The sequence below is a fragment of the Pelophylax lessonae genome, assembly GCF_965119305.1.
Source record: "Pelophylax lessonae genome assembly, chromosome: 3".
Taxonomy (NCBI): Eukaryota; Metazoa; Chordata; class Amphibia; order Anura; family Ranidae; genus Pelophylax; species Pelophylax lessonae.
In genome coordinates, this window is record NC_138770.1 from 119057740 (window position 1) to 119083314 (window position 25575).

General features: G+C 48.2%; 1 protein-coding gene across 4 annotated transcripts in view; it reads left to right on the forward strand.

Moving 5' to 3' along the window:
* The window catches only part of ATAD2B (ATPase family AAA domain containing 2B), a 346270-nt gene that overhangs the window by 55526 nt on the left and 265169 nt on the right, over positions 1 to 25575 (forward strand). For 2 of the 4 annotated variants that reach the window (XM_082251749.1, XM_082251750.1), the window contains exons 3-6: positions 5966 to 6015; positions 6686 to 6839; positions 11321 to 11423; positions 20218 to 20374. In XM_082251749.1, the coding sequence (XP_082107875.1) occupies positions 5966 to 6015; positions 6686 to 6839; positions 11321 to 11423; positions 20218 to 20374 (464 nt within the window). The remainder of the gene's footprint in view (positions 1 to 5965; positions 6016 to 6685; positions 6840 to 11320; positions 11424 to 20217; positions 20375 to 25575) is intronic. The other 2 variants (XM_082251751.1, XM_082251752.1) reach the window with 1 other exon arrangement.

The window sequence follows — 25575 nt, forward strand, 5'->3', positions numbered from 1 at the left end:
GCTCATTTGAGGTACTTACCTGACCGATCTGCATGGAATCAGCGATCTGCTGATCGCTGGTGCACATCTTTAGAGGCTCGCAAAAAACAAAATATAAATGCACTTTTTTTTTTTACCTGCAAAAAGAAAGTGTATTTATTTTTTGCCCAAAGGTGAACTTATTTTTCAATTTTTAATAACTAACTTGATTTTTATCTGTCTGGGGTTCAGTATTAGAAACGTAAAATCTTAGCCTGGAAAAGTATTTTCAAGAAACGTATGCAATTTTTTTGATCTGCTCATTCAACATGTCAGAGTATTAAAAAAAAAAAAAAAAAAAAAATGCAAAAGAAGGATCTAAACCCAAGAACAAGTATGTTGCTTTAGTTCTTTTTTTTTTTTTTTCAGGCAACGTACATTTTCTTCAGGTACAGAAAGTACCTCTTGATCTTGTCAGAAATCTTGCGCTGCTGTTACTTCCAGTTCACCAAACTGATATCTCAAGCAAGGTTATCAGCATTTCCAGTCATCCTCTGAACTACAAAGCACCCCTTATGTAGCAGAGAGGAGGAGGCAGGCAATCTTTTTAGTCCAAATCAGACCAGGCAATGCTTACAATACTGCTATTTGGTAGATACTGCTCATTTAAGTCTGGTCACCCTAGGACAAAAAAGAATTCTACTGGCAGGATCACCAGGTGAAAAAAGAAAAGCCTAGAAGAAAAACAAATGTAGCCACCACATCTATGGACCAGTAAGCTGCAATAATATTAGATATGTTCTTTGGATTTGAAGGAGTTTTAAAGTGCATCTAAACCAGACAGCTGACTGCCCAGTAGACTTGCTGCTCTCTGTTTTCTGTATTTATGGATAAGGAAGTTTTAAATAATTGGAACATAAACTTGAGATTCTGCATCCTAGCCGTGACTGCCCAAGATAACAGTTGGAGGAATTTATGAAGGGTGTCATAGACTCCCTTTAGAATTCAGTTTGGTGCTTGCTCCTGATTCATGCACCTGTCAGACAGGTAAGTGAATCTGTAGGGGGGGGCTCCACATTGGACACTCCCTCGCCAGCCCTTGCACCCATCACACTGACAGGCACGTGGCTGAGGAGTTTTGTACTGGTTGCGGGCAAGCCTGATGGGGGGGCCTTGGAGACTAGTTCCCCATCAAGTTAGCCTTACATGTGATTTCCGCGGCAGAAGGCGGTTCCAAAACCCCACTGGTCAGTTCATTTGTGGCTTTTGAATCCTTCCATTGCTGTACTCTGTCAAGTAAAAGTAAAGGGAACCCAATTGGGAGCTGGTCTCTCAGTTGCCCATCCGGCTCGCTCACCCATTGACAAGTCATGTCCTGAGCATGGGCATTATTGACTTAACCTGTAGCCCTGTTTGCATTTGGTTGGGATTACCTGGACCAAATCTAAATGGGGCTGGGAATTGAGCTCTACAGGAAACTGTCACATGCTGTTTGACTCCTTCCAAACTAATGCATGGCCCACTCTGTGTGCCAGCTCAGAATGGATAACGCCAGCTTCCTAATTTGAGAACTGGAAGGAATTCTGCTATATCGTTAGATGGAATAGTAAGAACTACCTTAAAGTGTTGCTAAATCCAGGACCCTGCATGCACTATATCGGGTCCTCCACAGAACATGGAAATGCAATTATTTTTTTAAATATAAACTGCTAAATACCTTTTCTCATCAGCAGTTAGAGCAGTCTTGTGATTTCCATAAGTGTCGAGCCAAGCACTGCTTAAAGCTTGTAGGAGTTTTCTGACTGTCCTGTGAGACTGGAAGACCCCTGACCCTCTTTCTGGACAATGCTGATTGGCCCTGTGCTGATCATATGTACTCTCCCGAGAAAAAAACCCTCTAGCAATACACACCAAACTGAGCATGTGCAGCCTAACTCCATAGATTGTTCTACTTTACGTCAGCAACTTCTTTATTTGTATGTTTCACTTTGCACATACAAACCTTAACATTAAAGAGCCTGTTTTTAAACCAGTCAAAGTCTGAACTAAAGTTGTGTTCTGTGACCAAACAGATTCCTTTTTAATATTAGCCCTCATTCACATTGGAGCGAATTGCCATGCGATTTGACAGGTCAAATCACATAAGTTGCACCATTTTATTGCCAATGGCACTGTTCAAATCGGTGCAATACTGACTTTGCGTTGCCGCATCGATATGAAAAAGTAGTTCCTGCACTACTTTTGGCGATTTCAGGTGCAACTTGCATAAACATCTGTGCATAAAGCCGCACAGATGTCTTCCAAGTCACCCTGACAGGCGGCTTTGTAAGCGTGCAATTTTAGATGAAGCTCCGTGATTTAAAAGTTGCATTCAATGTGAAAATCCATTACTATGTTCACTTTGTTCTCTGATAGAGTGGATTGCGCCCTCTAGTGGTAAACTTCAAGAATAGGATGTCTTGAAATGAAAGCGTTTTGGGCACATATTTTGTGGGAATGTGTGATTTGGTATTTGTACATTTCTTAAGGCCATGCATCCATAGTACGAATGGCAGTGATGGGAATCGTTTTTTTCGTTCTGTTTTTGATGGGTGAGAGTAGGTAGCTGCAGATAGCTCTGAGTCTGTATAGTGCGGGGCACACCTGACCCAACTGGAGGAGGAAAAGCTCCACAATGTCTGCAGCTAGAAGGGGCTATAAAGGCTAGTTTGCTCATTTGGCTGTACTTATCCTGTGGATCCAGAGGTCGGCTGACGTCACAGAGCCGGTCCAGACTTGGGCAAGATCGCGACAGTGGAGTCGCTGAGAGCCTGAGCTGGCCACTCCTGCCCCTTCCATAGCCCAGCACTCCAGTGAGCATGGGGAATGAGAACCGGGTGAACGGCAGTATTTAATTGCTCAGTTCTCAGTGCCGGCGGGGGACAGATACAGCATCGGACCAATGCTGCATACACCTAGGTAAGTATGATTCTTTAAAAAAAAAAAGCCATGTATCTTTTTTACATGTCTGTAGCCTGGCTATAGATTCACTTTAAGCCTGCTTGATTCATACTAGTTTATTTTGGTTTTTGCACCAGGGTGAATTGCCTGAATTTGACCAGAAGAAATATTCAATAATTAACCTCATTAAAGCATCTTTATTAAAAACTATCTGTTGTACCCTAAAGCAAGCAGTCAAAACAAAACCTGCAGAGAAGAGACAGCTAGAGAATACATGCCTGAGCTTTGCTGTGCAGATGGTTCTCCTACTTTTTGGTAAATCTAAAATTAATGAAAGCTCATGTGCCGCATGTTTTCCAGTCACTCTTTTTTTAAGGAGGCAAAAAGCATTGCGGAAGAGTAGCCAGTAGTGGCGGGCAATAGACTGTGATTGCTGATTCTGTTTTGGTGAAATCAGATTTGTTTCTGTGGGTTCCTGTACTCGCTCACCAGATCATTTGAGGATAATTTGGTGACCCAACACCTGTTGAGTCTTAAAGCACAGTTGAACCTTCATTTTATAATGACTAAATATATTCCAGGCACATCAAAGCTAAAAGTTTGCCAATTAGGGTTAAAATAGTGAAGGATTGGAACATCTGTTTTTTTTTTTTTGTTGGTTTATTTTTTCTGGTGACCATTAGAACGGTGGAAGTAAAAGGAAATCCAAAATTATGGGTTGTCAATAGGAGTAAGCAGGAAATCTTCAATGGGGACACTAGTTCTGGTGACAATCTAGGGTTTCTTTCACTTCCAGTTTTGGCTATGGGACCAAAAGAGAAGGGAAATCTTCCCAATGTGACACGAAAAAAAAAAAAAAACTAGAGGAAAAGTGTTTTGCATTTAACTTTTAGTTTTCTTTCTAAAGTAGCAAGAGTTTGATTAAGAGCCCATTCACACTAGCACGACTTGTGAGGCGACCTGTGTAGCCCCAGGTCGCTTGACATAACAAAAGCAATGTTAATCAATCAGTGCTGTCTTAATTGGCACTACTGAAGTTGCTCCGACTTCAGAAAAGGGTCCTGTACTACTTTGAGGCGACCTGTGATCCGACTGTCCCATATACTTCAATGGGAGTCGCCTCCTTATCTTAATTGACACGACTTGTTATCAGACTTTCCAGGAAGAAGAAAGAGATTAGCCAGGCATTCCCCACAGACAAAGTCGCCTGTCTCTTCCAAGTCTCTTCCAAGTCACGGGGCGACTCTCTGGTCGTGGTAGTGTGAACCGGCTCTCAGCTTGTCCCCACCAGCTGCTGCAAGAGAAGGACTCTTGCTTTCTGTGGGGTAGCAATAGTCTTATTGCTGAGGTCTGGGGCTCTCCCTATTAGGAGAGGTAAAGCTTTGTAACCAAAAATGCTCAGGTTATTCAAAGCCAAAATAGTTTTTGTTTTCAATGTGTCCAATTTTTTTCTTTGTGTTCTCTTTGATAATACAAGATAGGTAATTGGTTATTCCAAAATTTTTACAGTTGTCACTAGGGATGCACCGATCCGGTATTCGGATCGGATATCAGCCCCGATACAGGCAAAATAGCTGGATCTGGGGATCGGTAAAATTAAGAGATCCACCGGCCGATCCGGTTTTGCTCTTTACATAGCATGTGAGGGAGCAGAGAACAGCTGTCAAAGAAAAAAAAAAAAAAGAGCCTCCTGCAAATGCCTTTCAACTCTCCCAGTTAAAGAGGTTGTAAACTCGGATTTTTTTTTTTCACCCTGCAAGAGAGACATAATGAGCTAGTATGCATCGCATACTAGCTCATTATGCAATACTTACCTTAGAACGAGCCCCCGCCGTGCCGCTCACTCACCTCTGACGGGCGACATGTCCAGTCGCCCGTCTTCCGGGATCGCGGCATCCGGCCATCTGATTGGCCGGAGCCGCAGTGACGTCACTCCTGCGCGCGAGCGCCGATGGTCACGGCACGGGGCTCTGAAGGAACGACACGAGTGGCCGTTCCTTCAGAGCACATACGCCAGTGACGTCACTGGCTGCATGTAAGGTAAATATTTCCTAAGTCCCCGTTCACATTGCTGCGATCAGACTTGGGGGGGCGACCTCCGAGGTCGCGGTGCGAGCAGCGCGCCGCGACCTCGGAGCGGCCACCACGGACTTCATAACATTGAAGTCTATGATGGTCGCCTCCGGGTCGCCCCAAAGAAGCTCCGGACCCTTTTTCTAAGTCGGAGCGACTTGTGTCGCTCCTATTAGAATGGGTCCTCAGCTTCCCTATGGAAGGCGACCTGTGAGGCGACCAGGTCGCCTCACAGGTCGCCTTAGTGTGAACGGGGACTAAACGGTACATGTTTAGGAGATCTTTACAGTACCTAATAGGTAAGCCTTATCATAGGTACAAGTTACAGAGGAGGGTTTACTTCCTCTTTAAGTAAACACAATGATTACAATGTATCTTTTCGTTCCGTCTGCCAGAGGAGGGAAGTTTAACCTCTTGGGCCCCGTTCACATAGGGGCGATCCGACTTCGGCAGGCGACCTCCGAGGTCGCGGTGCGAGTAGCGCGCCGCGACCTCGGAGCGGCCGCCACGGACTTCATAACATTGAAGTCTATGGCGGTCGCCCCAAAGAAGCTCCGGACCCTTTTTCTAAGTCGGAGCGACCGCAGCTTCCCTATGAGAGGCGACCTGTGAGGCGACAAGGTCGCCTCACAGGTCGCCTCAGTGTGAACCGGGACTTAGACTAAACCCATAACATTTTAGATTTTGAATGCAAAATTGTTATAAGGTATCTGCCGATACCGATCCTGGAAGTATTATTTTGTTATAAGCTCACAAAACAGTACTTCCGGATCGGACTCGGGATCAGAAATTTCACAAAGCAAAAGATCGGGACCGAAAAAGTCGGATCGGTGCATCCCTAGTTGTCACTGAAACAGGAGGTGAGATGAAACCTAGTGGGAACAAACTCTCTTGTCTATAAAATCTAAAAAATGTTTTTCTTTAGAAATTGTTCCCAGTGACATTTGCACTATGGTTTTTATATTAACCTAATGTTTGTGTTATTACATTTCAGGTTATTGTCTCAGACTGGTGCTACTTTACAGAACAGCCACAGTAGTTTAGGTAAGTATTCTCCTTTTTACCAATTTGGTTTTTAAGCCCTGTTAAGACAACTATTGATATCTACTATAATCCACCTCATTATAGAATAACCTTAAACTGAAAAGCTTTTGGAACTCCCATGTGGTGGTCTTATTTATTTTATTTATTTTTTTTTTTTGGCACTTCTTTTCATTGTCCCTATGTGATTGTTTTTTTTTTTTTTTTTCCCCCAAAGGCTTTTCTGAGCTACTGATTTTACATGTGGTGCTACCTGCTTGGCCAGGCAGGCTTGGGGATGATTTGGTGCCCAGCTCTACCTAAAGAGTTTGAAGCAGGGTGACCCTTTTAAAGTTTTAGATTGGGATTTTTATGGCCTAAAGAAGGCTGCAACGCATGGTTGAAAACAACTTACAACTCATGGTTGAAAAAACTGTGAGTGCCCTCTGGCTAATCTGTTACCTAAGATGCAAGGTTTCTCTCTCCTATGGATTCCTGTGGGGTTGTGCTAGCTGTTACGCACTGTTATGTAGGGGACAGCAGCCCAGTCAGTACACCTCCAGCTTGATAATAGCACCGGGCTGAAAGCACCCATTAAACACACTAGGGGTTCTTGACTGCTAGCACAAAAGCTTTTATAGTTTTTTTTTTTTTTTTTTTTTTTTTTAATCATTTTTTTTTTTTTTTTAATTAGCTCTTAAAAGTCATCCCCGCCGTGTTGAGAAAGAAGGAAATGGGGACCGCCCTTGCATCAATGGGGACCGAGCAGTCAGGAGGAGCTGCAGGTCCAAAAGTAACAGATTTGAAACTTTAAACCAGAGCTTGCTGTTTGATCAGCTTGTAAACAGGTAAGTCGGCCTGCCCTCTAGTGGTGAAATTAAGGAATGCCTTCTCACTTGTGCTGTACAGAGGCTTATGGTTGTGTTCTGATAAATTCTTGTAATCCAAGCTTCCTGTGATTGTTGGGTCATGAGCCAATCACTTTGTGGTCAGGTTGGCATAAAAAAATACTAATCTGGCTATCTGACTAGAAACATCTACTGTATATCTCACACCGCATTACACAGTAGGGTTGGTTTATTCAAATGCCTAATCATGGGCAACTGAAATTAAGCATTATTCCTAGCTTTATTTTGTTCCTGTGAGAATCTGCAATCAACTGCCGGACTGGGCGATGGACTGGATATTTTTTTTACAAAAAAAATATCCCCCGTCTGGCCAGCGATTGTGCGCAGGCCTCAGCTCTGCGCTAGATCGGGCAACGAGGATAGCTGAAGCCCCTGATCCTCCTTTGGGCATCTCCTTTTTTTGATGGCAGCCATGCCAAAATAGCTGGCGAACGGGTGGTGCTGCCAGCGCTGTGGGGCTGTCCCTTGGCAGTGTTTTAACACTTATCTGGGGGTCCCCCTGGTGGCTAATGGAAAATTATCAGTGAGATTGATTCCTTCACACCTGCAACCGCACATGAAAAGGCGCTGGTGGACGCACTGATTGTATTTGCGCATGAGCCTCTAAAGATGGGGGATGCAACTGCGACATGGAGGCAGGTTCCCTTTGGCACTCACAAACCGCCCAGAGCAGCAAAAGGTGTTCCCCTTTCTCCACCTAATTTGATAGAATTGTGAAAGAGTGAGGATGACCAAAGCGTCGCCTTGGGGTCCCTAAGCGGTTTGCTAGGCAATACCCCTATGAAGAGTCCCTTTTCAAAAAGTGGTCCCTCCAGTTTCCAGGTTAAACAAACAAAGCAACCATGATTTCGGTTGAAGAGTCCACGGGCCTTTCAGGACCCGGCTGACATCAAAGGCGGAGGCTGTGGCCCGCAAAATGTTCACCCTTGCTGGCTCTGCATGCACCTTTGCCCTGGTGTTGCAAACTCTAACTGAGTGGGCTAAGCTTTTACCTTGTTACCTGGAGGGAGAACAGGTCCCACCTGCCTTTGCTGAGCTTGCGGACCAGCTGGTCCAGGGGCTGCAGTTTATCTGTGCTGCATCTTTGGATGTGGCTCCCCTAGTGGCTCAGCTCTGTTTCGGCAGTGATCCTTCGTCGTGCCCTTTGGCTAAAATGCTGGTCTGCAGACTTCTTGGAAAAAAACAGGTTGAGGGGTTTTACTCAACCTGTTTACAGTCCCCAGGAAAGGGGGCAAGGTGCGTCCAATCCTGGACCTCAAGGCACTGAACTGCTTTGTGCAGGTGCAGAAGTTCAGGATGGAGTCCATTTGCACAGTGGTGGCTTCCCTGGATTTTCTTGCCTCCATAGACATCAAAGATGCTTACCTTCACATTCCAATATGTGTCGGTCACCAACACTTCCCCAGCTTTGAAGTGGGAGAGGAAAGTTGTCAGTTTGGGTTGTCTTCACTAAAGTATTGACCCCTGCACTGGCTTTGTTACGCCAGTAGGGGATTGCGGTCCTGGGCTATTTATATGATCTCTTCTGCGAGCAGAGTCTTCTGCTGCCCTGGCAGAAAACCTGGCAATCGCCATACGAACTCTGAAGGAGTATGGTTGGATTCTGAATCTTGGGAATTCAGCCTTTGTCCCTTCTACAAACCTAGACTATCTGGGGCTCACTCTGTACTCGGCCTTAGCCAGAGTATTTCTTCTTCCAGGCAAACACACTGCAGGTTGCAGTTCAACTCCTGCTGTCAAGCAGATGGTCATCCTTGCGGGCTTGTAGGCGAGTGCTGGGCCTTGTGGTGTCAACCTTGGCGGTCCAGTTTGCGCAGTTCCATACGAGGTCCCTGCAATCGGAGATTCTCATCACATGGGACAAGAATCCGCCATCTCTGGACAATCAAATCTAGCTTAGCCGGGGTACGAGAGTCCCTGATTTAGTGGCTTTGTACTCCGGCAGGGCAAAACCCTTCCTACCCTTATATTGGTCAGTGGTCCCCACGGATGCCAGCCTGTCCGGGTGGGGAGGCATTCTCTGCAGAAGTTCTGCTAAGGGGGTCTGGAAACTGGAAGAATTTAGACTATCGATCAAAGTCCTGAATTACGAGCAATCAGGCTGTGCCTGGAGCATTGGATGGATCATCTACAATGCTGTCCAGTACGCATTCAATCTGACAATGTCACAGCCGTGCCTTAGGTCAATCTCCAAGGGGGCACAAGAAGTGTCTTGGCGGCTCTGGAGGTAGCCGGCATTCCTAGGTGGGAAGAACATTTACAGCCCTTTCCCCTGTAAACTTTTGCGCAAAAGTTATAGCCTCTACAAACTATAGGATAGATTTATGGAATTATTTTTTAAGTTTTTTTTTTTAAACAGGACTTCTACATTGTGGTGGACAAATCTGACACAAAGTAACACTTTTTGGAGACCAGTGACACCAATACAGTGATCAGTGCAAAAAAATGTAGTGTCGCTGTACTAATGACCCTGGCAGGGAAGGGGTTAACATCAGGGTTGCTCAAAGGGTTGTGTGTGCTCCTAGGGAGTGATTACGAAGAGTGTGGTGGATGGCCTAATTGGAGGAAGACAGAAATCTGTTTCTGCTTCGCAGAAACACAAGATCTCCTTCTTCCTCTGAAACAGGACAATGGTCTGCCTTGTTTACATAGGCAGACGACTGTTCTGCCTCTCTTCCAAAGGGGTCTCCCAGCCGACATCACCTTCACCGGACCCACTGATTAGCTCCCTTTGTGTCCAATCACAGCAGGAGTGGAGCGACGTGTGCGCCCTAGACCCAGAGCACAAGCTGACGTGCAGGACGGCCGCCCTGCCGCAGTATATCTGCATGGGGCGGTCTAGTTGTTAAAGGATATCCAGCTTCATGTTCTTTACGCAGTTTAGAGTGGTTCTGAAGGCAGAAGGTTTTATCCTAATGCATTCTATGCCTTTGGTTAATCCTTCTTTGTGCAGCCCCCCCTCAGACCCCCTAATAGTCGCCTGAGCCCCATCTCGATCCAGCGATGTTGCACGACAAACTTGGCTGTCCAGGACTCTCCATCCTGATCGGCTGGGGGACACAGCGGGTGCCATTGGCTTCCTGTTATTGTCAATTAAATTTAATGGGCCAATGAGGATGGAGGGGGGGCAGTGCCGAGGTGCGGCTCTGTTGTCTCAATGAACACACAGAGCAGTGGTACGGCGCGGGTGCCCCCATAGCAAGCTGCTTGCTGAGGGGTTACTCGGCAGAAGCGAGTGGCCAGATAGCTGGCGAGGGGGACCGAGAAGAGGATCTGGGCTGCTCTGTGCAAAACTATCACATTAAGCAGGCAAGTATGATATGTTAAAGTGATACTAAAGTCGTGTTTTTTTTTTTTTTTTTTTAAACTTAAGAAATTTAACAACCCCTACTCAAGTAAAATAACTATATACAGAACATAGTTACTCAGGTTAAAAAAAGAAACAATAACCATTAAACCAAAAAGAAAACGCAACCATACAATCCCATATACATAACCCTTTACCAACAGTTAATCCAGAGAAAAGTGAAAAACCCTAGGAAAGCATGATCCAGTTTTCTCCAGCAGGGGAAAGATTTCCTTCCTGATCCCTCGAGAGGCAATCGGGTTTTCCCCAGATCAACTTTACCTATAAATATTGGCACCCATTTATATTCTGTACACCTAGGAAAGAATCCAGGCCTTTTAAAGCAATCTACTGAGCTGGCCAGTAACACCTCTGGAGGGTGGTGAAGACCAAAATCTGTTTTCCTCTAGACGTAAAGAGTGCCCCCTTGTCGTCTGTGATGACCTTAAGGTGAACAACTCAACACCAAGTTCACTATATGGACCCCTTGTGTATTTATACATGTTTGATCATTTCCCCCCTTAATCTCCTCTTAACCACTTGCCGACACATTAGTTCCAGTTTTTATAGAAACTTCTGTTTAGAAAACACTTCCTCTTCCAACTTTGCCCATTCTGGAACGTGAATACTTTTGTTATACTGCAAATCTAAAGATCAGTATCTCTAGGTTTCTTCTGGTTGCTGGTCTCCAAACATGGTTGCAAGTTGACGGTTAATGGGGGCTCTGTCATAGAACATATGTGCTCAGGTAGAGTTACTAATTGGATGGCTCTGCCTGTCACTGTTATCCTCTGCAGTAGGAGGGCTGGGGGTTCACTTGCTAGAGGCACCTTGGAGCTGCTTAAATTCCAAAATCTGTTTGTGCTTATGTAGTTTTCAGTATAGTGCATAATTGTATGCGTGTAATTCATCAAATTGTAAAGCTAGCAACATACTTGAAAATCTAAGTAGTTCTTTCTTTATAGATATTTACATTTTTCTACCGATCAACTTGTGCTTAGTAGAATATAAAGTTTGCCATTTGATAGGTATTCATGTGGTAAATCAGAGATTGAAGGTTACTATTTGTTTGTAGCACTGCAGAGGCTGTCCTCCAGGAAATGGACAACATCAACATCCGGAGGAGCAGTAAATCCAGGGAGGTGGAGCGGCTGCGTATGTGGACAGACACAGAATTTGTAAGTCAAGTCTTCCCTAAATGTGGGGGATACATTTTTTTTTTGCTAGACTTTACCTGAACTGAATCTTTTGGCTGCTTTTGGGCCTTTCATTTGAGGAGTGCTCAAATCCATGGGCCTTCTGTTAGGGGGGTGCAGAACAATTAACATAAGAATTTAAAGTGGTTTTAAACCGGAGTCACAGAATTCGTGCAAAGCATCAACATCTGTAGTGTTTACTTCTGTCTCCAAAGCTCTAAGTGTCTTTTCTCTCTGGTGCTTTGCTCCTCTGATATTGGCATGAGTCACTTCTGAGAAGTTTTCCGACACATAGCAGAGGAAGAGCTCAGAATAGCGCTTGTCTACTCAGAACACAGTTCTTCTGTGAAGGGAGATGTGTTCATTTCCTCCAATCAGCTCTCATAGTGTTACTGCAGTCTCTCTGTCCCCTCCTCTCTGCTGCTGACAGGTGAAGAAAGATTTTAACACAATCTGTACTTTTGAAGTGGTGTGGAGAGGGAAATACTGCAGATAAACAAGTAAAACTTAAAGAACAGATCCTGGTCATCTGGCACCTCCTGGTGGTGTTAATAAATATGCAATGTATCTACAAGTTTGATTAAAGCCTCATTTTACATTCATTGATGGATACAGGTCCTGATATTAACTATTGGGTTATACTGCCCCTACAGGAGTAGGACACTAGGTGGAAAAAAGTCTGGCTACGCCTATGGGTAGTCCCAGGGGATATACTCCCTCTCTCTGCTATAGGTACTTAGTTTTTTTTTTTTTCTGCCTAGTTAGGAGTAAGGACCCAATTCCTAGCTGGGATCTGGGATCTCTGGTCCTGGCAATTTTTTCTTTTTAGATAGAAATTTTTCTCCTTGTTTTTTTCTTGTGGAAACTACAATTCACTGCCGGGCGACGGGCTGAATAATCTAGATCCAGTGGTCCCCCAGTCTAGCCAGCGAGCGCGCGCATACCTCAGCTCTGCGCTAGGTCGGCCGAGACATAGCCCCACCGGACGGGGGCTGGCCTGCGTGTTAATTGCCTCACAAGGTCGCATAAGACTGGGTCTCGGCCCAAGTCGCAAGGTTCCTCCTGCTCGACAGCCCCCCCCCCCCATTTAGATGGCGAGGGGTTCTGTCTGGAGCGGTGCCAGTCTGGTTCCTGATATGGGGGGAATAGCTGTCTCCCCCTGGAGAGTTTTGCGGTGGATGTAGGTCCCTCCTTGGGTCAGTCGGGCCCCCTGGTTCCCCCTCCTTCCTTCCCATAAGGCACCCCCCTTCACCTGTCCCCACATCCTAACCCCCACTTATACTGGGGCTGTTTGGGTAGATCCACCTCCTGGGGTGGGGGCAGGGAGCTATGCTGGCGAAGTGGGCAGGTGTGATCGGACGATCGGCTGTGCAGGGGGGGAGGGGTTGTACTTGGTGGGGGGTCATGCCAGGGCCCCCCCATCCTGCCTGGGTCAGTCCTTCAGGCTTGGGGATCCCTCCTGGTGCCGCGCCGGGCCACCATTTTGCTGTAGCCTTGTGTGTTCAATGCATGACATCCGTTTTCGCATAGTCTGGCGGCCATTTTTGCGGTGGTTTACCATTGAAAATAGTGGCAATTATGACTGTGGAGCCCTGTAGGCAGCGATTTTGGCGGTATGAGTCCCTCCTCATCCCCTGGTGCTGACTCCTCGATCTGTTCACTTCCTGATCGCCGCACATGGAGTGCAGATTATCCTGGTGGCTGCAGGTACCTGTTCCTGCTGGGTGGTGAGTCTGATGGGGTCCTCTCCCTCTGCTGAGAATCGCTTGGTGCTTTGTGCCTGGCGACTGGGTGGTGCTGTTAGGGAGGTGGAGGTTGTCCCTTTGCAATGTTTTACACTTTTTGGGAGGTCCCCCTGGTGACTCATGAAGTCTTTGGAGCACATCACCCCACCTGATCCGCTCTGATGCCGCAGGGACCTCCAGGACCCAACCATCCATTGATGCAATGACTGTGGTCCTGGAGTCCTTTGTGTCCTGGGTGGAGGTGGCTTTCGGGCGACGGGCTAGCAAGAAGCGCCCCCCCTTCGGCCTCATCTGTTTAATCAGATCCTGAATCTGAATCCTCAGATAGTATGATTCCTCCGCATCTGCAACTGCGCAGGGAAAAGCGCTGGTGGAAGCACTGATTTGTATCTGTGCGTGAGACTTTGAAGATGGAGGACGCAGCTGCGATGAAGGCACAGGTTCCCTTTGGCACACACAAGCCTTCCAGAGCGGCAAAGGTGTTTCCTTTCCACGCCTATTTTGACAAAATTGTCGCTAAAGAGTGGGGACGACCAAAGCGTCCCCTTGGGGTCCCTAAGCGATTTGCTAGGTGATACCCCTATGAGGAGTCTGACAGGAAGGCGGAGGCTGTGGTCTTCAATATGTACTCTCTGGCTGGTTCGGCACTGATACCGGTATTCACCATTGCCCTGTTATCGCACACTCTGAGTGGGCTAAGCTTTTACGCCCTGACCTGAAGGGAGAAGAGCTCCCCTCTGCCTTTTCTGAGCTAGCGGACCGGCTGGTCCAGGGGCTGTAGTTAATCTATGATGCCTCTTGTGATGCTGCTCCCCTAGTGGTTTGGCCCTCTGTTTCAGCAGTGGTTCTTCAGCGTCTTTTGGCTCAAGTGCTGGTATGCGGAACAGACTTTGAAAAAGGCCTTGGCTGGTCTCCCCTGTTTAATGATGTCATCCAGATTAGCACCAAAAGTCTCGCAGGGGGAAAGAGTACCTTTCTTCTGCACCCTGCTAAGGGCAAGGACCCTTGTCGCAGACTTGGGCCCTCCTTGGCTCATTAGAAGTTTTTTTTTTTTCGTCCCTCAGGGTTGACTGACAAGGGCTCGAAGCCTTTCAGGGCCTCCCCTGGATGATCCAAAGGAACCTGGCCTGACAAGCCAAGAGCGGGTTTCTCCAGATTCGCGGACAAGGCTCCTTTAGCATGAAGATGTGCCCTCACCTGTATTGCGATGTCTTAGCTGGTTTCTGAGCCTGTGAACTTCCCTGGTACAAGACAAGTGGGTCCACAGTCATTCGGTCCGGCTACAAGATTGTTTCTCTCTTGTTCCCCGGGCCAACTTGCGCATGTCCCCAGACTGCTTAGGGTCTATTTGGGGGCAGTACAAGACCGGTTACTTCAAGGCGTAATTGTCCCGGTTCCGACTTCAGAAAGTTTTCAGGGATTTTACTCAAGCCTGTTTACAGTTCACAGGAGGGATGGCAAGGTGCGCCCAGTCCTGGACCTCAAGGCGCTGAACTTTGTGCCGGTGCAGAAATTCAGAATGGAGTCCATTTGCACGGTGGTGGCATCCCTGCATCAGGGGGATTTTCTTCTATTTACATCAAGAATGCTTACCTTCACATTCCAATATGTGTCGATCACCAGCACTTCCTCTCTTTGCCATGGGAGAGGAGCATTATCAGATTGTGGTGGTACCCTTTGGTCTCACATCTGCTTCTCGGGTCCTCACAAGTGTTGGCCCCGGTGCTAGCGGTGTTAGGCCAACGGGGGATCACGGTACTGGGCTACTTGGACGACCTTCTGCGAGCGGAGTCTCCTATTGCTCTGGTGGAAAACCTGGAAGTTACCGTATGAACTCTCAGGGAGTTCGGCTGGATTCTGAATTTTCAGGAGTCTGCTTTGGTTCCGTCCACAAAGCTGGACTATCTGGGTCTGACTCTGAACTCGGCCTTAGCCAGAGTGCTCCTTCCTCTGGACAAACTCCAGAAATTGCAGGCTGCAGTTAGTCTCTTTCTGTGCAGCAGATGGTCATTCCTCTGGACTTGCATGCGGGTACTGGGCCTTATAATGTCTACCTTCCAGGCAGTTCCGTTTGCACAATTCCATACTAGATCCATGCAAAACGAAATTCTGGCCAAATGGAAAAAGACTCCGCAGTCTCTGGACAATCAGATCTGGCTTAGCCGGGGAACAAAGGAGTCCCTGATAATGGTGGCTTCGTTCTCTGGTGCTTCGGCTGAGCAAATTCCTCCTCCCCTTGTATTGGACAGTGGTTACCAGGAATGCCAGGAATGCCAGCTTGTCCGGCTGGGGAGGCATCCTCCGCAAAAATTCTGCTTAGGGGCTCTTGACACTGGAAGAGTCCAGATTACCGATCAATGTCTTGGAACTCCAGACTGTGCCTGGACCAATGGAAGGATCGTCTTCAGGGATGTCCAGTGCACGCATTCAATTGGACAATGTCACGGCTGTGGTTTGTCAATCACCAGGGGGGCACAAGAAGTGTCCTTTCATCTCTGGAGGTAACCAGCATTCGAAGGTGGGCAGAGTGTTTCGTTCCAGCCCTCTCTGCCATACACATTCCCGGAGTGAAAAACTGACAGGCGGATTATATCATTTGGCAGGCGTTGGACCACGGGAGTGGTTCCTTCATCCCGAGGCGTTTTATCCGTTGTCTCCGGTGGGACATACCTGAGGTGGATCTGTTGGCTTCTGGGCTCAACAGAAAGGTGGCTCGTCCTCTGGTGCAGTGGTCATCGACCCTGGTTCTCAGGGCCCACTAACAGGCCAGGTTTTCAAGATAACTGAAATACATCCCAGGTGATATATAATTTGCTGCTTAGTGATTGCAGTACTCTAGTCTGCATCTCCCCAAGGTAATACTTAAAATCTGGCCTGTTGGTGGGCCCTGAGGACCGGAGTTGAGGAACACAGCTCTGGTGGACACCACAGATGCGCTGGTGACCCCGTGGCATCAGTATCGTCTGATTTACGCCTTTCCTCTTCTCAAGCTTTTGCCAAGACTTCTACGCAGGATCGTGGCAGAAGGGATTCCGGTTATCTTAGTGGCTCCAGACTGGCTTCACCAGATCTGTTGCGGCTAGTCACCGATGTTCCTTGGAAGCTTATTATCAGGGAGGATCTGCTGTCCCAACGACCAATCTTCCATCCTGCTTTACAGTCGCTGGCTTTGACGGCTTGGCTGTTGAACGCCAGTTGCCGATGAATAGAGGTTTATCTGAGATGCTGATTCCAACGCTGTTAAAAGCTAGGAAATCTACTTCTAGGAAGATCTACCCTCGAAGGTGGAAGATGTACATTGCGTGGTGTGAGTCTCTTGGGATTCAGCCTCGTTCTTTTTAGGTGTCTCAGATCTTGACCTTCCGTCAACGGGGGGGGTGGTTTGAGGAGAAACTGGCCTTAAATAGTATCAAGGGCCAGGTGTCAGCCTTCGCGGTCTTCTTTCAACGGTCCTTGGCCACACACTCCCTGGTGCGTTCTTTTCTTCGGGGATTTCGGCACTTTACTCCTCCAGTGAGGTCTTCGTTACTGCCTTTGGGAACTCAATTTGGTGTTTAGTCCTCCAGAAGCCTTGAGAATCTTCGGGAGATTCCCCTACTTGTCCGAGGCTACGCTACGCTGTCCCAGGAGGTGTCCTTTTTGGTGGCTCATTGCCTATGACTTGAATTTGGTACTCTGGTCTCCAGAAGCCTATCTTTGAGAATCTTTGGGAGATTCCCCTGCTTACGCTGTTCCAAAAAGTGGCCTTCTTGGTGGCTATCACCTTTGCGCATGGGGTGTCAGAATTGGTGGCATTATCCTGTCATTCACCTTTTGGTAGTTCAGAGGTAAGGTGGTTTTTCGCCTCTGTCCGTCGTTCCTTCCAAAGGTTGTCTCTTATTTTCATTTGAATGAAGACATTGTGTTGCCTTCTCTTTTTCCGAGGCTTAAAACGCTCAAAGGAAATTGCTTTGCATGCCTTGCATGTGGCTGGGTGATTAGGGTGTACTTGGCAGCTACGGAGTCTTTTAGGAAATCGGACTCCCTATTTGTGCTCACGGATGGGCCTCAAAGGGTTGCCTGCTTCTCTGCGACCATTTCCAGATGCATCAGACAGACGGTGGTTCAGGCCTATTCCATCAAGGGTCAGGTTCCTCCTTTCCCTTTCAAGGCGCTTTCTACTCAGGCTCTCGGTGCCTCCTGGACCTTCAGTCATCAGGCGTCAGTGACGCAAGTTTGCAAGGTGGCCCCCCTGGTCATCGGTGCACACTTTGACAAAGTTCTATAACCACTTCCGCACTGCTCACTGTTCTGCTACTGCGGCACAGTGGCTCGTTATCGTCTGGCGGCGTAGGTCTACGTCACCAGACATTCCCCTCTCTCGGCGGCGCGCGTTGCCGGAGGCTCGCTCCCGCTGTTTTTAGTCACAGCGGGAGTCAGGCCAGGGGAGGAGCGGCGGCGATCGCCGCTGCTCTTCCCCGATCATCTGGGAATCTAGTTTGGAGATCCGCCCGCTTGTGTAAGCAGAGCGGACGGATCTCCTAAGTAACAAGGAGTGACAGATTGCAGTGTTCAGCACAGCTGAACATGCGATCTGTCCTTGTGTCACTCAGTCACCTCCCCCCCCCCCCACACGTAGCACCAGGCATACATTAACCCCTCCCTCTCCAATAAAATTAACCCCTTCCCTGCCAGTGTCATTTTTTACAGTAACAGGGCATATATATAGCACTGATTACTGCAGTAATGTCGCTGGTACCCCCAAAAATGTCAGTCAAGGGTCCGATCTGTCCGCCGCAATGTCGCAGTCCCGCAAAAAAAATCGCAGATCACCGCCATTACGCATTAAAAAAAACCCACCAAAAATGACAAATCTTTCCCTTTGTTAGTAAACGCAATAACATTTGCGCAAACCAATCAAAATACGCTTATTGTGATTTTTTTTTACCAAACATAGGTAGCAGAAAACAAATTGGCCAAAAATTTAAAAAAAATTTGATTTTTACATTTTTTTTTTTTTTTTGGTGGGAATTTCATATAAAAAAATGTTAAAATATTATTTTTTCAAAATAAACGCTCTTTTTGTTTATAGCGCAAAAAGTAAAAATCGCACAGGTGATCAAATGCCACCAAAAGAAAGCTCTGTTTGTGGGAAAAAAAGGACATAAATTTCGTTTGGGTACGGCGTCGCACGACCGCAATTGTCAGTTAAAGTCGCACAGCGCCGAATCACAAAAAGTGGCCCAGACGTAAGACAGCAAAATCCTCCGGTGGATAAAGTGGATGTGTTGGCATTTGCAGATACTTCTTTTGCAGGCCGCTGTTTAGAGGACCCGGTCCTCTGAGGGTATATTGGGTTTTTCAGGTGAGCTACGTTTTTTTTGTTTAAGCTCCTGTATACCTGGTTGGCTTTGGGAATTTTTTGTGTTTTTCCCACCCCTCATGTTTAACACTGTTTTGGGGCATTCCAATAGTTAAGAATTTTAGTAGCTGTGTCCGTCAATGAACAAAATAGAAAATGGGATTTTTGACTTACTGTAAAATCAATGATGATAATTGACGGACACCGTACCTACTTCTCTGTGGAGTTGTATTCTTATGATACTGCTTGTAACAAAACTGAGTACCTATAGTAGAGAGAGGGATTATATCCCCTAGGACTGCCCATAGGCAAAGCCAGACTTTTTTTTTTTTTTTTTCTGCCTAGTGTCCTACTCCTGTAGGGGGCAGTATAACCCAATAGTTTAAGGTCAGGAGCAGAGTCTGTCAATAAACATCAGAGAAATGGATTTTACGGTCAGTCAAAAATTCAATTTTCCTTGCAGATTTATAGTGACCAAGAATTATTTGTTTATGGATCAAATGGTCAGGACAAATGTAATGGAGAACCATATTGGCATTTCAATCTCTGTTGTCCCCTTAAATATGAATGGTTGGAAATAACTGTGACTATTCATGGCATTCTTTCATGCATGACTTTCTGCAGCAGGTGATTCCTTTAGTCAGCTTTATGCTCTATTGAAACTTTGAAACTACAGGTTTTTGTAATTTGGTACCTGTATTCCATTTGAAAATAGCCTTTAGCAGAATCTTTGGTTTCTTGCCTCAATTTTTTATTTGGATTCAGATCTAGTTTCAGCCCCATGCTGTTTTGGTTTCTTATCTGCTCTCACCATGGTGGAGTGACTAGGAGTCGGTAAGTGTGGTTCCTGTGAAGATGGGATAATTTAAGATGCTCACTTTTAGGCCCTGTTTACAGTTGGGCCCCGTTCACACGGCTCCGTTTCGTCGACGGAGCTGTTCTGCTCAGCGGGGGATCGATCTGCCGATACCCGCTGAGCAGGCGGATGACAGCTCTGTCTCCGCTCTGTGTGGAGACGGAGGTGTCAGATCCTGCTGTCCCCTATGGGGGAATCTGATAAGAACGGACCACCTGTCCGTTCTCCGATCCGCCAGACGGATGGAAAATAAGGTTTCCATGCGTCCGGATTTGACGGATCGGATGTCAGCGGACATGTCCCCGCTGACATCTGCTGCCCCATAGAGATGCATGGGGCATCCATTCAGATCCGCCTGAAAAACTGAAAAGCGGATCAGAACGGTCCGCATGTGTGAAAGGGGCCTTAGGGATTTGAAATAACAGAATTGGCACAATATTCACGCAACACGAATTTGGGTACCATTTATCCTCAATGGCAACCCACACGCGGTACGATTTTGCTGTTATTGTGCAACAAAACACATGAGAATCGCAGCAAAACGTGTGTGTGTGTGTGTGTGTGTGTGTGTGTGTGTGTGTGTGTGTGTGTGTGTGTGTGTGTGTATAAAAATGCTCAGGGTCCAAATTTGTAGTAACTCAGAAATTCAACTTTATTAAAATCCACAATGACTTTGCTTTTCATAGGTGTCTAAGGAAAACAATATTCTAGCAGGCAGTCTGTTTCTTCCCTTTTTGTTGTTTGTTTTTTTTTTTTTTTTTTTTCTTTTTACAACAGTAACATTTTGGATTCAAACTTGCTTATTCAGACCTTTCATGCCTTATTGCCCTACAGATTAGTAATAAGAATATCCATGATATGCAGGAGAACATGGACATGTATTCCCGTGTTAAGAGGAGGAGGAAAAGTTTGCGTAGAAACAGTTATCCAATCAAAACCCGGCATGAGGAATCCTCTGAAGGAGAAGAGGAGGAGGAAGAGGTTTCAGAGGGTGAGTTCAATATGGGATTGGTTTTATATGCTGCTTGGGAAGTCTTTAGCATTTATAAATGAGACCTTCACCAGCATCTTCTCAAAGTGGAACTAAAGGCAAAACACATTTCTCTTACGTCCTCCGACAGTCGCCGCCACTTCATAATCTTCACTAATGGGGTATTGACCTTTGCTCCGTAGGAGTAGCTAGGCAACAAGATTTGTTAATATAAAAGCTTTTAGCATATCACGCCCCTAGGGGGCGGTCCTCTCAGTCAATACCTCCCTGCTTCCTGCATTCTCAACTCAGTTTCTAATGCCTAGCTTAGGAGTAGCTGGCTGATCCTGTGCTCGGGCTCTGTCTCAGCCTTCTATCCTCTTTGATTTTATTTTGAGTATTTTTCTCTTTCTTTTTACTTAGCTGTTCTTTTTATCAGCATTAGTTTAGTTTCTTCGGATAAGGATGATCATGCGGAGCTGGGCCTCGGACTGGCCACCCTGGATCCCAGGGCTCAGGGCCAGGGGTTCCCCAGCCTGCCATCGAGCGTTCAGTCAGGTTTCCCTGGCATTTTGAACGACCCATCCCTGTTTGCTGCAGGGATGCTGCCTGTGAGGTGGCTGCCTCACCGGACGCCATTTGCGGTTTCGCACCGCAGTTCCACTGCGTCCTGGCTGCGACACTCCCTGTCCCCAGTGCAGCGGTTTGGTTGCTGGAGAAGGTTCCCCACGCCATCCGGACTGGTAAGTGCATTTCTATGTGGGGACCTGTCTGTTTTGGGTGTCAGTCTGTGACTGTGTGACCCTGCATGTCTGTGTATGTGCTGAGCTCCCTGTCAGATTCCTGTGTGGAATAGCTGCCTTTCTGTGGGCTGCGGGGGGGGGGGGGCTCTCCCGCTCTGCTATGTGTACTGTGTGGGCAGACTGGGCTTAGACATGCTGTGCGGCGGCCGATATTGCGGTCCGCCATTTTTTTGCGGCAAACTTGTGGTGTCCGGCCCTGTGTGGTAGGGCGCGGTGTTTTGGCGCCAAACGCCGCCATTTATGGCGGCGATCGATCGTACAGCCACATGTCGGCGCCATTTTCTCATTGCCCAAAAATGCCTCAGCCGAGCGGCCATGTTTGTGTAGCCTGCATAGGCTTTATAGGGGGGTCAGTCATTACATCACTTCCTTTTGCTCTGGGACAGCGATCGGTGGCAGCAGCCTGTGTGGTCTCTCCAGGTTTTTACCTTTCCTTATCCTGTATTTCCCTGCTCAGTGTTCTTATCCCTGTGGGGGTCGGCACATACTGTAGTGTGTGGTGGGCTAGGCTCGCCGCGGTCTTAAAGGAGCAGTACTCCTTTTTTCCTATTATTGCTGGGGCATGGATTCTCAGGATTGCAAGCTTCCTCCCACCTTGGTGGGGGGCCAAGGGGCTGCTGCATCCCCCGAGGGGGCTGATCTGGCTGCTATTGTGGCGAACTTGGCTTCTCAGGTGCAGATGCTAATGGCTGATCGATCCGCAAAACGGCCCAGATTGTCTATTTCCTCTGATTCAGAGGGCGATGGGGCTGCTATGGCTGGAGTGCCCATCTCAGGGTCTCGTTCATCTCTGGACCTTGGGGGGTCTGAGGGTGAGGCTGAGGGGGAAGGGGTTAATTCTCCCCCTGGCTCGCCTGAAGAGCTTGCACTCATGGATGAGTTGGTTGCTTCTATCAAAGAAACACTGCATTTGCAGGATGAACCATGTCCTCCTGCTTTGATGTCCTCTTATGGGACGCAAAGGAAGCGCAAAACCGCGCAGGTTTTTCCCTGCCCTACGGATTTTCAGCGCGCTGTTGATGAGCAATGGCGCAATTTGAAGAAGCCTTTTACTGTGCCAAGTAAGTTCAGGCTGCGTTATTCATTTACACCCACCACTGATGAGCGTTGGTGTGTGCCGCCTCAGGTGGATCACGCGGTGGCGGTGTTGAATAAATCTACTGCGATCCCTGCTGAAGATACCCCGGGTTTCCGGGACCCTACGGACAGGAGATTGGAGTCTCTTGCCCGTCATGCTTATACGGTTGCCGGTTCTATGCTGAAGCCTATTTTTGCTTCCATTTTGGCAGCCCAGGCTATTGCGGATTGGACGCAGGTGCTCAGGCGCACCCTGGTGGCTGACTCTGCTCCGCCGACTACTTTGGCTATGGTGGATCAAATTCATCAGGGTGTCATGTATTTGTGTGATGTGGACTTGGATTTAGTCCCTTTGGCTGCACGCCTCTCAAGTGTGGCGGTATTGAACCGTCGACTGATATGGCTGAAATGTTGGTCGGTTGACCAATCATCTCGCAAGACTTTAGCTAATTTGCCCTACGCGGGTTCTCGCCTTTTTGGCGAGTCTTTGGATACGCTGATAAAGGGAATTTCCGGGGGTAAGAGCACTCTCTTACCCCAATCTCACAAGAATAAGTTTGTTCGTGTTAAGAAGAATAACTCGTTTAGGCCCTCTCAGGGGTCCTTTCGTGCCTTTAGGTCGCAGTACAAGGGCAAGCCCTTCAAGGGCCAAGGCTCCCAGAAGAAGCCGTGGGCAGGTAAGCAGAAGTCCGGCCAGTCCGTGTCCGCTGCCCATGCCAATTCGGCCTGAAGGGGCGCCCTCACCCGACTCTGGGGTGGGGGGACGTTTGCTCTGTTTTCTTCAACCCTGGCTGGCCCGCATTCGGGACAGGTGGGTTCAGGAAATCGTTCGATCTGGATACAAGATCGAGTTTCTCTCTCGGCCGGCGAGCAGATTTTTTCCCTCAAATCTTCAGCTGTCTCCGGAGCGTTTGCAGGATCTGCACCTGGCGGTGCGGGACCTGCGGGCCCAGGGAGTGGTGGTTCGGTGCCTCATCGGCACAGATTTCGGGGGTTCTACTCCAATCTGTTCACTGTGCCCAGAAAGGAGGGCAAGGTACGTCCGATTCTGGACTTGAAAGCTCTGAACCCCTTTGTGCGAGTTCGCAAGTTTCGCATGGAATCCCTGCGCTCGGTGGTGGCTGCCCTGGTTCCGGGGGAATTCATGGCCTCCATCGACTTGAAGGATGCGTACCTTCACATCCCCATTTTCGAGGATCACCAGTGTTACCTTCGATTCGCCATTGCGGAGGATCATTACCAATTCGTGGCGTTACCCTTCGGTCTCGCTTCGGCTCCGCGGGTTTTCACCAAGGTGCTTGCGCCGGTCCTGGCTTTGTTGAGAGCCCAGGGCATCTCTGTCTTGGGGTATCTAGACGATATCTTGATTCGGTCTGCGACCAGTCAGGGCCTGGTGAACGACCTGTCCGTCACGATGCAGACTCTACAGGAGTTCGGTTGGACGATAAATTTTCCAAAGTCGACGCTGTGTCCGTCGGTTCGTCTTCCTTACCTGGGGATGATCCTGGACTCTGTTCAAGCGAAGGTCTTCCTACCGGAAGACAAGCTCCGGACTCTTCAGGACGAAGTCAGGTCCCTCAGGGACACTCAGTGCTCGTCCATCCGGACGTGTATGAGGTGTCTGGGATTGATGGTCTCGGCTTTCGAGGCGATTCCCTTCGCCCAGTTTCACACACGGAATCTTCAGGCGGAGATCCTGGCCAAGTGGGACGGGCGTCCGCAATCTCTGGATCTGCGGATTTCGTTGAGCCGCCTCACCCGAAGGTCTTTTGTGGTGGCTCCAGTCCCCGGCGGTGTCGGGGGGCAAGTCCTTTCGTCCTTTGTCGTGGACGGTAATCACCACGGATGCCAGCCTGTCGGGCTGGGGTGGTGTTCTGGGCGTTCTGTCCGCCCAGGGAACTTGGTCGGGGGAGGAATCCTCCCTTCCGATCAACATTCTGGAATTGCGAGCAATAAATCTCTGCCTTCTGCGTTGGATGGACAGGCTTCAGGGACGTCCGGTTCGGGTGCAGACGGACAATGCCACAGCGGTGGCCTACATCAACCACCAAGGGGGCACCAGGAGTGCCCGAGCGGCTCGGGAAGTGGCCGACATTCTGTCTTGGGCCGAGACGCACGTCCCTGCGATATCTGCAGTTCACATTCCGGGAGTGGAGAACTGGCAGGCGGATTATCTAAGTCGCCAGACCCTGGACCAGGGAGAATGGTCCCTTCACCCGGATGTCTTTTTCAGATGTTGTGCGCGAAGTGGGGTTCCCCAGATGTGGACCTGTTCGCGTCTCGTCTAAACAACAAGGTGGAAAGGTTCGTGGCAAGGACGCGCGATCCTCGGGCAGACGCCTCAGACGCGTTAGTGGCGCCTTGACATCAGTATCGTCTGATGTATGCCTTTCCCCCGATTCAGCTGCTGTCCAGGCTCCTTCGCAGGTTGGCCTCGGAACCGCACACGGTGATTCTGGTGGTGCCAGACTGGCCTCGCCGGTCTTGGTACGCAGACCTCATGAATCTGGCGGTCGACGCTCCGTGCCGTCTGCCTCTTCGAGAAGATCTCCTGTCTCAAGGACCGATATTCCATCCTGCTTTATAGTCGCTGGCTTTAACGGCCTGGCTGTTGAAGGCCAGGTCCTGAAGGATAGGGGTCTTTCCCCTGAGGTCATTCCCACTTTGATCAAGGCTAGGAAGGCCTCTTCGGGGAAGATTTACTACCGTACTTGGAAGGCGTATTTTGCCTGGTGTGAGTCCAGGGGGTACTCCCCTCGCTCATACTCGGTATCGAGAGTGTTGGCCTTCCTTCAAACGGACGTGGACCAGCGTTTGGCGTTGGCCATGATTAAGGGTCAGATTTCTGCGCTGGCCGTTCTTTTTCAACGCCCTGTGGCGTCTAATTCTTTGGTTAGCACCTTCGTTCAGGGGGTGCGACATTTGGCCCCTCCTCGGAGGGACCCTTTACCTCCATGGGACTTGAACCTTGTTCTGTTCGTGTTACAGCATGCTCCCTTTGAGAAGATCAGGGAGATCTCGTTGTCTCTGTTGTCCAAGAAGGTTGCCTTTTTGGTAGCGATCACTTCGGCTCACAGGGTGTCGGAGCTGGCGGCCTTGTCCTGCAGCTCTCCCTACTTGGTGATTCACTTGGATAAGGTGGTCTTACGACCTAACCCATCTTTTCTTCCGAAGAGGATCTCGGAATTTCACCTCAACGAGGACATTGTCTTGCCTTTACTTTGCGCGAAGCCTAAGCATCCAAAGGAGGTGGCTTTGCATTCCTTGGATGTTGTTGGGCGATCAGGGTTTACCTGTCATCGACGAAATCCTTTCGCAAGTCGGATTCTCTATTTGTCCTTC